The sequence below is a fragment of the Tachypleus tridentatus genome, chromosome 13, assembly GCF_004210375.1.
Source record: "Tachypleus tridentatus isolate NWPU-2018 chromosome 13, ASM421037v1, whole genome shotgun sequence".
NCBI classification, from domain to species: domain Eukaryota; kingdom Metazoa; phylum Arthropoda; class Merostomata; order Xiphosura; family Limulidae; genus Tachypleus; species Tachypleus tridentatus.
In genome coordinates, this window is record NC_134837.1 from 220,173,385 (window position 1) to 220,187,296 (window position 13,912).

Consider the following 13,912-nt stretch of genomic DNA (forward strand, 5'->3'; position numbering starts at 1 on the left):
TACGTTACCACATCCACCTATCATTGTCAAAGTAGGTTATCTGAACTGTAAGATACAGCCATATATTCTCAACTCTTTCGCTTTTTTCCAGTGTCAGTGGATTTGGTCAATCAAAGATATCATGTTATGGTTCTTTGACATATGCTCATTGCAGTGGAAAAGACCATGATGCCTATGAGTGAGTTAAACCCTCACTGTTTAATTATAGTGTCTCTTATCACTCTTACTTTTGTTTTTGTCCTAGACAGGTGAAGGAGAAAGAGGTACAGCATTTGAAAATGATTCACATTTCTTACCCTAAGGCTTGGGATTTATTGTCCTCACCTCCATCTTAGACATATGGTCTGCACTACATGCCACAGCTTCAGTGGGAGTGCAGACAGATCTTTCTGTGCATCGAACACAGTGGTTTTCAGACCATATGTTTTGTTTTGTTTGTTTGTTTTGGAATTTCGCACAAAGCTACTCGAGGGCTATCTGTGCTAGCCGTCCCTAATTTAGCAGTGTAAGACTAGAGGGAAGGCAGCTAGTCATCACCATCCACCGCCAACTCTTGGGCTACTCTTTTACCAACGAATAGTGGGATTGGCCGTCACATTATACGCCCCCACGGCTGGGAGGGCGAGCATGTTTAGCGCGACGCGGGCGCGAACCCGCGACCCTCGGATTACGAGTCGCACGCCTTACGCGCTTGGCCATGCCAGGCCTCAGACCATATGCAGTAATTTCCCCACTTTGGATAAACATGTTGACAAGTCTACGTATACTCCTGTCTCTGGTCCCATTATTCCTTTCAGTTATAATGTGTTCCACTTTCTATGGCCCTGGCTTCTGGTGTATGCTTGTGTCTAATCTTCTTTAGCTCAAAGATGTTGAATAATTATTCATTCTCGCCTTCAGTCGCTGGAATATACATCTACTGGCCATTTTTTATTTAAATGGAGTAGGACTTGGTGAAAAACTCTCTTGTTTACGACCACGTTGTTTCTCTTTATTAGAAGGAAGTCTTTCAACTTCCATGGATTTTGACCTAGATTAATTGGGCAGGTCTCTGCTGAAAGGTGACAGTATCGACAAGTTTCAGAAATTTTCTTTACTGCTGTTTATCTCTCAATCTGCTCCCCTTAATTTTTTTTCTCACATTTCTTGGATAGTAGACAGTGATCCACGAAGCAGTGATCATTTTCCTTTCATTTTGACCATGGTCAGTGCCACCTGACCCGCATGCCTCTGTGAAAGTTGGACTATGCCAACTGGCCCTCTTTCACTGCTTTCTTGGGACTTGATCCTACTGTCGTCTGTATAGTATCTATAGACCACTGTGTGGCAGCAGTAAACCTCAACACGTTAACCACAGCATCCTTATCTGTGGTAGAATCTTGCCTACCAAATGGCAAAGAAGGTTCAAAAAACGGGCCTGAGATACCTTTTGTTTGTATCCCACACTTTCAAACTGCAAGGAATCTTAGATTAAGTTTACAACTAGCATCTCTTCTAATACCAATCCCATAGTCATACGGGACAAGATTCAGAAGATCAGTAGGGAGTATATTTCTCTCCCACTTCCGATCTTGCTCTGGAATGGTCAAGAAGTTTCTGATACCCAGAGCAGCACTGATAATCTTGACGAAAATTTTTCTCGTGCTTCTAGCACTTCTGTTTGATACCTCTCATTCTTGACTACCAAGTCTTGGGGAGAGTAATCGCCTCTTTCCTTTCAAACTAGTCGTTTTTTAACTATAATTGTTCCTTTACCCTGGTGAAACTCATGCTTTTTCTTCTTTGGTCTGACAGTGCATTAGCTGGATTTGATGATATTTGCTACAAGATACTGCTCCATCTCTCTTCTGCCTCTCTTGCTATACCTCTAGCTGATTTTAACCAGATCTGACAGGAAAATATTTTTCCTGATGCTTGACACAGGAAGGATCCCAAGATTCTTTAAAACTATCATCCAGTTGCTTTGACAGGCTATCTCTATAAAGTTTTAAAGAGAATAATTAATCCTTATCTTATTTAGTTCCTCGAATCAAACAACCTTCTCTCACACACCTAGCATGGTTTCCGACAACAGTACTTCACTATGGACCACCTGAGTCGACTTGAAACGTAAATCAGAGAGGCCTTTCTCACTTGACAACAATCTTTTACCTTGACAAAGCTTATGACACTGCGTGGCTTATAGCATTTTGCAAGACCTCCACTTATATGTGTTGCATGGCCATTTAACCACTTTTATCCAAAACTTTTTAATGGATCAGCTATCCAAGACCGTGTGGTCTCGTCGCTTTCCCTTTATTTTCTATAGGAACTTAAGGTCCCTCAAGGCTGTATCTTGAGTATCACACTTTTCAATGTGACGATTAATGTTGTCACCGCACAACTTCTTTCTATCATTACAAATGGGCTCTATGGCAACGGCTTCCACATGTGTCAGTCATCAACATGAGGTTTATTCAGCGACAGCTTCAGATCACTCTCTGTCGTTTGTTAAAGTGGATCACAGCAAATGGTTCCATCTATTCTTTTTCTAATACCATTTTCATACACTTTTGCTGTCAATAGGATATTCACTCTGATCCCTAACTTTGTCTTGGTGATGTTGTTGTTCATGTAGTCCCTGAGGGAAATTTCATGGGGCTTATCTTTGACTGTAAGTCTGATCTTCATTATACACATCAAGCAGCTACACTTTAAGTTTACGAAAGCACTGAATATTCTCCGTTTCCTCTTTTCCCCCGCATGGGGAGCAGACAAATGTTCTGTGCTAAAGATCTATTGTCCCCTCATTCACTCCAAACTAGACTATGGGTCTCTGGTCTGTGGTTCTGCCAGGACCTCAGCCTTACAGATGGTGAATGGGGTCCAACATATGGAGAAAACCTTCGCACAGAGTTTGTACACCAAGTGTCATGAACCTCCTCTCCACTTCTGCTGCTTACAACTTTTTTACTGCATGCTTCAAAACTTCAATCCTTACTACAGCATCCCACCTCAGTGGGCTAAGTTTTTCGTTCTATCTTTTCGTCTTCGTGTCCAGGTGCAACTGGCTGAATTAAATCTGTCCTTGGATGACGTTCCTGTCTTCACTAGTCAACCCATCCTGCTATGGGTTATTACCATATCTATCTTTGATCTTTCTTTGAATCATCCGAGGAAGACGGACATTTCAAATTGGAAGTATCGTCTTTTATTTGCCGAGCTTCTTTCGAACCATTTTTCTGTTCCCGTTTATAACGGATGGATTGAAATCAGGTACTCTGCCATGTTTTGTTGTGGCTTGTTTTTGTGTTCACTGCCGAGTTATATATCATTTCTCTTACTCTGGATTATATAGAAGCTATGCAGTACTCTACTGGACCTGAAATCAGCGTTAGTTTTCACCCTGTTTTCGTCGATATTTAACAACGGTTGGTTAGTTTTTTATATCTTCTATTCATATCCGTTATTCGCGGAAATGAGCTCTCTGACACCGCAGCTGAGTCCGTATGCCCTTGTGCCGTCACAGCCGTGCCTACTCCGTATATGGACTACGGTCCTTTATTAAGGCTCAGCTTCGCGCTATTTGGCAGTCAACTTGAAATTATCAAAATTGTTAAAAGCTTTTCTAGATTAAACCTTTTGTTTTTCTTGGGCCATCTTGTATCAATAAGGATCGGAAGGAAGATGCTGTTCTGGCAAGGCTATGCTTTGGTCACAGTTTCTAACTCAACGTTTTCTTTTATCTTGGACTGATGGACCAATGTGTAGCCTTTGTGACACTCAAGTCACAATAGCTCACGTTTTAATGTCGTGCCGTCATTACGACTTTGAACGACGGCACCATTTGAGACATCTTTTCCTATAGTTTTAGCCCTAATGCTGTACAGTGTCATTGGTGATGATGAAACTGTTTGTATATTTCAATTTTTAAGGGCCATTGGTCTTTGTAACTATAAGCTTTCACTTGCCTTTTGAAGTTCCTTTAGTTTTATCTTGATTAATTTTTACGTTTCACTACAATTTTATACTTTTAAATTTTGTTTTTAACGGTTTGTTGGAACAAATAGCCCAGTTTCCTTGCATCAGTGAACACCAAACAAGGAAGTGAACCATCCAACTTAGTTATACAATAGTAGACATCTTTGCGGCTAGAAAATGTGCGACTTTTTGAGTAACTTATTCTTTATTAGAATATAGTAAGCTTATGTTATCAACTGCTCTTTACTATTGTTATGTTTTTCACAGTGTATTTTTGTTTGTTTTTTGCTGTTAAAGTATGCGATAGTGTTACTTTGGTATCGCATCAATTATTCAAAATAACTTGAAATAAACGTTTAGCAGTTAATATTATCTGTATGGTTGTGTTTATTTCACGTGTCTTGAAAAGTAACGTTTACATAATAAAAATTTTAACTTTCTTTCTTGAAACAACGTTACATATTAATAAAGGCTACAGAAATTACATTTTTCGTTAACGTTCATTCTTACTGTCGATTGTAATGAATAAGAGAAAGCTAGGTGTTAGGAAAAGTTATTTGAGCTTCAGAGTATAAATCTCGGTTGTTTTTATACGATTTATTGTGGTATTATTTGATATTACAGTTTTAATATTAAATGTACTTCTGTATAGCCTCCAAAAGTTTTGTTTCAAGAGTAGATAAAACCAACATTAAGAGTAAGAAATATTGTAATTACTTGCTTTTGAATTTCATATGTCGTCCTGTTTTGTAGCCTATATAATTCTTCTCGTGATTCATGACATGCGCATGTTTTACTTATGTCACAGTAGTACAAACTGCAACATTTAAACGTCCATTTTGTAACGTCATTTTAGTGTCTACTGACTGACATAAATAATATCCTTGTGTAATTTGGAAAAGGCTATGACAAGTTTTTATAACAGGTAATCTTAGTTTGCTATGATATATTACTTTTCACGGTAACTGAAACATTCATAACAATTTATCTTTCAGGTATGATGCCTCTTTGGATATTTACTCTAGGCAAAACGCTCTTTGATGGAACTACTCGAATTCCATTTACAAACATTTTCATTTCTCTTGTGAGCATGGTGATACCTCTAGGGATTGGATTAATGATCCAAAGGTTCTTACCGAAGGCAGCCAAGTTGGGGCGTCGTATCCTAGCTCCAGCATGCATTTTAATGATTATTTACATAGTAGCTTTTGGAACTTACGCCAATCTGTACATGTTCAAACTTTTCTCGTGGCAAGTGGTAATAGCTGCCCTCATCAACGTGTGGTTTGGATTCCTTGTCGGAGCTCTTGCTGCTCGTCTTATTGGTCGACCTGTTGAAGACATCATTGCGATCGCTGTTGAAACTGGTGTTCAGAATACAGGAATTTCTATTGTTCTCCTGGGTTTCTCCTTACCGCAACCAGATGCAGATTTGGCTTCCGTTGCTCCTGTAGCAGCGTCTATTATGATGCCGGTTCCTCTGCTGATAATATATATCACTCAGAAAATACGAGTTTGTTGTCGTAACGAACGCGAAGATGCCGTTCCAGAAATTGTCACGAAAGAGGAAAAATCGCCTACCACCACTGACACTACGATAGTTGCCAATGAGCACATGTAATAAATGAAGCTGTTGACCAGTACATTTTTCGTGAGTGGATTACGTTTTACATCACATTAAGATTCGAAGAAATCCAAACTGCCTTCAAAAGCCGTGAAATACATTTTTCTTCGGATCTTTTATGTATCATAATGTTTTCCTTGTTCAGAAATACGAAACTAATAAATAGGTAAGTCTTTCATTTATCAAACCAAGTGGTTTGATTTCACATAAAGGAGTAGAATACAGGCCTAATTCACTTTAAGCATACTTTAATTTTTCGAGTAGACCAGAATGACTGTCATCAATAATATATAATCGTTGACTGAAGTTTTCTTAATTAAGTTTCTTTTTAAGATGTGTTTGCTGCAAGTATCGAAATTCGATTTTTAACCTTATAAGCCCTCATATTTGCCATTGAACCATCGGATAGCGACAAATATTATTAATACGTTTTTGTAAAGAAGTGTGGGAATCTTTAACGCTTCTATTTTGCATACCTTTTGAATTAACAATGATAAAGTTACGGACTTATAATGCAAAAATCCGTGATTCGACTCGCCGCTGTGAACGGAGTGCAGATAGCTAAACCATTGTGTGGCTTTCCTCAAAGAAAATAGATAAATATACGTTTCCTTAAATGAATATGAGCGTCTTTTAGTCTTCTATTTTTCTCATTTTATAAAACAATACCATGTTATCGTGTTTCCCGGTGAGTCGACGGAGTATTTACAGATTTGGAACGCTAAAATCTTGTTTAGGATTATCTGTGTTGGACAAAGAGCAGATAATTTCATAAGAACCTTTGCACCAAATTAAGCATAAGTTATCGTCGTGTTATATTAAGTGCTAGGAAGACACTCAACTAGTAATTGTTCGTAGTTTAGTATTTGCGATTTTGTTGGTGCTGTTGTTAGTTGACTAATCGATATTAATTAATTTTCGGGCTGCGTGTAGCATAATGCTATTTTACTGACTCTGAATTGAACTTCCAAGGTCCGACTCGCGATATATTGCTGAATACGCTCTGTATACATTCAGTTATAGGCTTATTGTAAATGTAACATCAGTAACTGCACAAGCGGCGGGCGTTGCAAGCTAGTTACTCTCCCTCTAATCAGCAGTTTCAAAAATTAGGGCAGGTTGAACCTGAATATTGGAGCTATCTGATAAAGTTGACAGTACTTTTATCCTTGATTTTCAGTTTGAACTCCTAGTTATTGTGGAAATATACAAATTGATGCGTAAACTATAAGTTAAGTTTTTAAGTAGGCAAATTTTGATGATTTATGTTGCATTTTTTAGCATTGTTAATTGTTTTTGAGAGTATAGAAGTAAGTTTACGTAGCTTTTAGAAATAGATAACTGAAGTTGATAATTATGAATATTATCTATAAGTCAGTCAGGTTACCCAGTCATATCTTAAGAATAACTAGATCCAAAATAATAAGTTATTTGCACTACTGAGAGCAAGAAAATGTCGTGAGGGGGCGTTCCTGAGAACTCGTATGAATTTTCTAGCGTCAACTATATCATAATAACAAAGGACAGAGAAACCCCCCCGTGAGTGAAATATTACCTTCCTATTTTACTTATTTCTCGTTTATTTTCTTATTCAATACTATATCTCAATAAGTGCTAGTTTACTTTGAAATTTCCTTCGTATGGAGTGGAATGTAAGATGTTAATTACATTGAAACTGCATTGGCTGGATAAAAATTATAAAAATAAGTTTTTATTTGAAATTATTATTTAAAGGCTTCAGATTTAAGGCATTTTTCTTTAATTCTTGTGCATGCTATCTAATCATTTTGTCTGTTGGCCAAGCGTGTTAAGGCGTGCTACTTGTAATCTGAGGGTAGCGGGTTCGCATCCCCGTCGCGCCAAACATGCTCGCCCTTTCAGCCGTGGGGGCGTTAAAATGTTACGGTCAATCCCACTATTCGTTGGTAAAAGAGTAGCCCAAGAGTTGGCGGTGGGTGGTGATGACTAGCTGCCTTCCCTCTAGTCTTACACTGCTAAATTAGGGACGGCTAGCACAGATAGCCCTCGAGTAGCTTTGTGCGAAATTCAAAAACAAACAAAACAAACATTTTATCTGCAGTGATGAATTTAAAGATAAATTATATGGTTGTACTCGTATTGTGATAGTTTGGACTAATTATATTTTTCATCTGATGTCAACGTGTTGATAAAAACAATGTTTTAGCTCCGTTTTGTAAATTAGGAATTACAATTTTAGAATGTAACGTGATTTTTTCACCTTTTATTTTTTTTTTATCTGGATTTATAAATTAATCGAAAAAGTATTTTCTAGCAATCTCTTGATAGGTAAGTGATAAGTTTACAGACTTAGAACGCCAAAAGCCAGAGTTCGATTCCCCGTACTGGACAAACTGTAGATAGCCCGTTGTGTAGGAAATGTTGTTACATTTAATAGTACTTGTTCAATGTTATGATATATTTAACAAGAAAAATGTAATTATTGTTAATAACCACATTGTGAAAATGTGTACGCATAGAGTTAAAAAGTAATGTAACGTTCACATGACCCTACGCATGCTGGTTCTGAACAACAACAAAAATACGTAGTTGAAATAGTTATTGGTTTCCTTGAGACTGACGATATTGTCCAGTGTCTTGCTGCTAAATGGAACGATCAAAGCGAAAGATAGTGTTGTCAAATTGTTACATTTCCCACTGAACCATCAAAGAAGAGATGGAAAAACCTATGCAGATAAAGTACACAGAATAAATATGTAATTTAAAGCAAGCTCTAAGAAATTATTTTTGAAAGGTTTTGTTGTTGTTGACGGCGACACTGAGCACTATTGGCGTGAGGAATTCTTTTGTGGAGGGGAGGAATTCATGGGCCATCCACCGAAACTTTCGAAAATTTACAGGCAAAATTGTGCATTCTGTGCAATTTTATAGGCAACATTTTCAAAGACTGTTTTATTGTGTAATAATTTAAAAACTGTGTTGAATTTCTTAACAACTCTACCACAAAACATCAATATTGGCTCCACAACAAGATATATGCATGATTTACTCAATATTGAAAATTTAATTATATATACCATATTATTGCTTATTATAATTTAGCGAAAGTACGGTACCTGTACACATGATATTTCACATTATCATTGCTCAGTATTATAACTAACAAAAATGAAGTAGATACAAGCGCTGTAATATTTTTTCTATGAATGCTAATCAATCCTGCCATTCAAAAACAGACAAGAACTCGTGAAAAGAATCAAGCAGTCTTGGGATGTTTTCCAATCAAGCGGGATGAACTGTAAACAAGTGTATATGGTAGTAGACCAAACGATGAAAATCACACACATTCCTTATAGTAAGATGCAAATTTCCTTGGACCTCTGCGCTTGATTCACGACAAGAGGGTCGTGGGTTCGAATCTTCATCATACCAAACATGCTCACTCTTTTAGTCGTGGGAGCATTATAATATTCCGACCAATCCCACTATTTGACGGTAAGAGAGCAGCCCAGGAGTTGGTGATGGTTGGTGATGATTAGTTGCCCTCCCTCCAGTTTTACACGGGTAAATTAAGGACAACTAGCACGTGTAGCTCTTGTGTAGCTTTGCGCAAAATTTAAAAAACAAACTTTTGATCTGGTGGTACTATTTACACCAGGTAATATCAGTGGTGTTCAGATGTAGTATGCTGTCGTTTTCTCTATCTCTTCTTAAGACGTATATTTTGTCCACAAGGTCAAGTAATGACACTGTGTGTGTACGGTAGGGACATTTTATTTTATTACCATGCCAAAGTTTGAAGAACCTTACAATATAGCCGCTATATGTGATTCATTCTCTGACTCATAAAGCATTGATATCCTAACGCTGTTTTATGAACAACTGTATGTTTTGTCTGACAAAATAAACTGTGTTATTGGCTTTTGATAATACCTTCAGCAGATGATAGTAACATGTTTGAAACCTCTGATTCAAAGGACAAATATTACACAGGATCCTTGAAAGTATCGCTCATTGTGAGTTACTGGAGTTATCAAGTGATATCCGTATTATGAACTAGTCTTTTTAAGGTTTTGAAATTTTTAGAGGTACGTTTTTCATGAACGATCTTGTAATAAAAGAGAAATTATTGATGACAATTTCTTTAACAGGGTCGACTCATTCGATTAGTTTTTTTTTTACTGTGCCCACAGGCCACAGGATCTATTATCATGGTGTAGTGTCCTTTGTCTGTTCGTCCATCGTTTCGTCATTGAGTCATATATCTTCTATTTTTCTTCTCTTTCTCTAAAAGTATTGGATAATTTAAAAGCTGTTAACTTCAAATGTAGAAATGTTTGTTAAAATTACTGATTTTTATTTATTCATTATTTTCTAATTCTTTTATTTTTGTGCAAGTATTTTATCTTTAAAAACCAGTTAAGTTTAATTATGAAAATAATACTTTATGAGAAGGTGCCTTCAGAAATCTAAGATCCTTTTCTATTTAATTCAGATATGTTTCTTGTTTTCTCTTCCTCTTAATCCATCTGCTTCCTCTGTTGATAGATGTTATCTTGTGATGAGTAGCACATAACCATTGATGAGTAGCACATTGTAGTACATAACCATTGATGAGTAGCACATTGTAGTACATAACCATCATCTCTTAGTTCTACCTGAAAAAAAAAAAAATCTAGTGCTCAGTGATATTTTTAATTTATGTACTTTATTATACTTCCTTGTATTTTTTTCATTAAATAAATTAAAATATTTAGTTGCCAATAGTTGTCAAAATTAAGACATTTACAAAAGTAAATAACGCAACAGAGCAATAAATAAACAGGCTTGGCCTCCAAAGTACACAAATAATAAAATATGTATATAAAAACTATGAATACATACTTGAGTTATGTGAATAAATTAAATAAATAAAGAACAAATACATGAACAAACAAGAAAAACTATTTTATTTACCGATGATGATAAACTACTGTGACCTTATAGGTTTTACATTCCTACCCGTATTGGATAAGTTTATAAAACGGTACATTGATCTAGTCTTGCATATATTGACTTTGTGTCTTTCATACTCGCATGTACTATTATATTTATGCAACCAATAATGACGTCGTACGTAAATTTTTCAACTGGCTAAGATTTTAACCCATTCTCTCCCTTTTTGATCAGTTGTTCTTGACCGGAAAAGAATATTGTTATTACCATTAGCAAAACCAATCACGTTTTTGTTTAGAACCAGCGTGTCTGACATCGTGGAATTGTGACGTCACACTTTTCAACATTATATCGATTGCCAAAAGCAACATTATTAAGGCGTCGTTTGTTAATATAGGTAGTGTGTATACATATATATTTATAGAATTGAAGTAACACAGTTCTCACAAAATCATTCTATGTTGACCATAATATATCATTCAAAAGTATATTTTTTACCATCACAGTGAATTATACCACACGAAAGAGAGAGTATCTTCCTTTTATATTAGAAATATCCCATACATATTTTAAAAAGTCATTTTCAGTACCTTAGGGACCATATAGTGAAGCGTGTAGATGAATATTGAAATAATTCATATTTAAAGATAAAACTTTTCATGTCAAATAAAATAGCAAATAATTCTGAACTAAAAGTATAGTTCGCATACGGACTTGCTAGGATAAGTGTATTATCGTGACATTAGTAAGTTCGTTAATCATAATTAGGTTACGTCAGGAATGAAACTTCATATTGACTTACCTTGATTTTTTAATGTGGTGAAAAATTGTTTTATTACACGGTATTTTTTATTTTTTTTCACTAGTTCTTTTTGTTTTATTTTAAAAATAAAGTTGTAACGTAACTCTGAATAGACAAAACTGAGAACTGAATGTGTTTAAAAAAAATAACTTTTTTTTTAACACTATAACATTTAGGTATATTTTCTATTAAAGATTAGAGTGTTAGAACTTTCTCAAACTAAAATAATTTTTTGATATTCGTGATATGAAAGTTTTTCGTAACTATACTTTTCAACTTATACATTGTAATTACAATTATATCTATCAGTGGGAATTGGAATGTATGGTCTGTGTAGTTACTGGTTTTTTTATTACTACAGCATGTCCCATACTACTTAAGACCTCCAGTATGGGAATATGAGTATTATAATTACAGAAGTGCATTATTATATATTTGTATCTCTGCTCTCTTTTTAAGGTTTTGAAAGGTATATAAAATATTATTATTATATACAAACGAAATGATTATCTGTGTTTTTACCACGTTAGACGTCTTAGAAATAGCACGTTATGTTGAAAAATAAAAACTGTTGGTGAAGTTTTATATAGTTGTTTACTGTTTAATTGTTAGTCCTATAGATGTGGCAAATTTGAAAAATGTTTTTCTTTCCAAGCTGTTCAATAAAATAGATCGCAAGACAAAATGTGTTTGGAATTTACACATCACAATCCAAAGTTTGGAATCCAGATCTTATTGAAAGATTATATTGAATGGGTGCGTGTTTGTTCGTAAGGACAAAAGATATATTTTGTTATTATCTTGTTCGAAGATTACAGTATATTTTTTAGGTGTGTACTTCAAGGTTGCATAGGAAATACGTCTTAATGATAAAAGTAAGTACAGTACCTCCACTAGCTTTTAAAACGTCAGTGTGTTTGTAAGAAAAAATATTCCATGCATACAGAACAAAAACATGCTATTAGTTTTCGTGTAGTTTGTACTGCTTAATAAACTAGCCAAAGAAGCTTGTCGTATAAGTGTACAGGAAGATATTAATATATGATTCAAAGACAAAACCTAAAATGACCCTTTCTCTCTCCCCGATGGCGCAGTGATATGCTTGAAGGCGCTTAAATAACAAATAGTTCTTTTCAACAGTTTTCACTGTTGCAGAGAGTTGAATACTTTTTGAAGTTATTTAAATTATCTGGTGATAGGTTACTTAAACAACATAAGACCAGGAACAACATAAAATTTATGGCATAAAGAAATGGCTGATATCCTGTAATATCATAACTTATTCAAAACACGTACCCACGTTATTCAAAACTGTTAACCTGATGAGCTGTATAATAGTACAGCTACGCATTGGTTTATTTCAACCTTCAATGAATCAAAACATAAGTATGAAAGTTAAGCTAAATATTATTCTGGTGTAGATGTTTTGTTGTTTTTTACATTTTCATACTTCTATTAGAAAAGTCAAAAAACTTTTGATCTGAGGTTTTTTGGAGCCTGTTTTATCTGCATTTTTTTCAAAGTGTTTTCGTCTTATCTCAGGCACATGTAACGTCTAAATAGTTTAAAATATAACTAAACTACGAGTGGTGCTTTTTGGATGGGCGTAGTTTATTGAACGACTGTGAACCTAAGGGTCAATGGGTCGCATCCTGTTGTTGTAAAACTGCGCTCCACACTTTAAAATTGTGGTTGCACGATAAAAACGATGGTCAAATCCAACAAATATTGACGATAGATGGCGTTCTTTAGTTGTCACTTTTAGGTGAACTTTAAGAAATGTCTTTACAAAATGAAGGAAATAGGAAACGCCAAGCATTCCTGAATATTACATCTTTCTAATGTTTCGTTCCCTTTAGATGGTATTTGGCTGTTCTAATTTTTAATTTTAAAATTTAAAATCCAATGAAATAAACTTGTGCATTGACCAAAAAGTACGAATTACTTACTTTCGCGTTTGTATAATAAATAATAACGTAAAATAAGTAAAACTGGGAACTTTACAGAAAGGAGATTACAAATTAAAACCCACAATTACAGTTTGTATGTGTGTTTTCTAATAGCAAAGCCACGTCGGGCTATCTGCTGTGCCCACCGAGGAGAATTGAACCGTGTGTTATAATTCCGGAGACATAGCGCTGTACTAGCTGGGGGCGTGACAGTTTAAAGCAAGCTATTTTTATAAGACAATATAGTGATGCGGTATCAAGGTACACTGATATCCAGTTGGCAAGGCTAAAAGTGTCTACAAAGTGTAGATTCTGCAGATGTTATGCTGAAAATAATTCAAGCTGATATCAAAGGAAAGGAACGCACCAAACACATGTAAACCAATAGACAAATATTTATTTCACCCTGGCCAGGGTCTTTATTCTGTAGTGATTATATTGGTTGCAATGGTTGGCGGTAGTCTTTATTTACTGACTTTCGTATAGGATAGGAAGAGTTATTAACATCTCGGAAAGCAAAAAAGTACTTCCTTCCAGTCATTGATTTTTCAACCAACTGACCAACCTGTCCAATCCTGTTTTGTCTCTCCTTTTCCCTTTCCTAAAACATTGGTAAGTTTACATGTGACCCTCATCACTGTATTTAAGTCAAACATTTTTGCC

General features: G+C 35.4%; 1 protein-coding gene across 1 annotated transcript in view; it reads left to right on the top strand.

Moving 5' to 3' along the window:
- The window catches only part of LOC143236069 (ileal sodium/bile acid cotransporter-like), a 34,772-nt gene extending 22,787 nt beyond the window's left edge, over positions 1-11,985 (top strand). The window contains exon 3 of the mRNA XM_076474331.1: positions 4,956-11,985. Coding sequence (XP_076330446.1) covers positions 4,956-5,581 — 626 coding nt within the window. The 3' untranslated portion in view covers positions 5,582-11,985. The remainder of the gene's footprint in view (positions 1-4,955) is intronic.
- Positions 11,986-13,912: the final 1,927 nt, after the last annotated feature.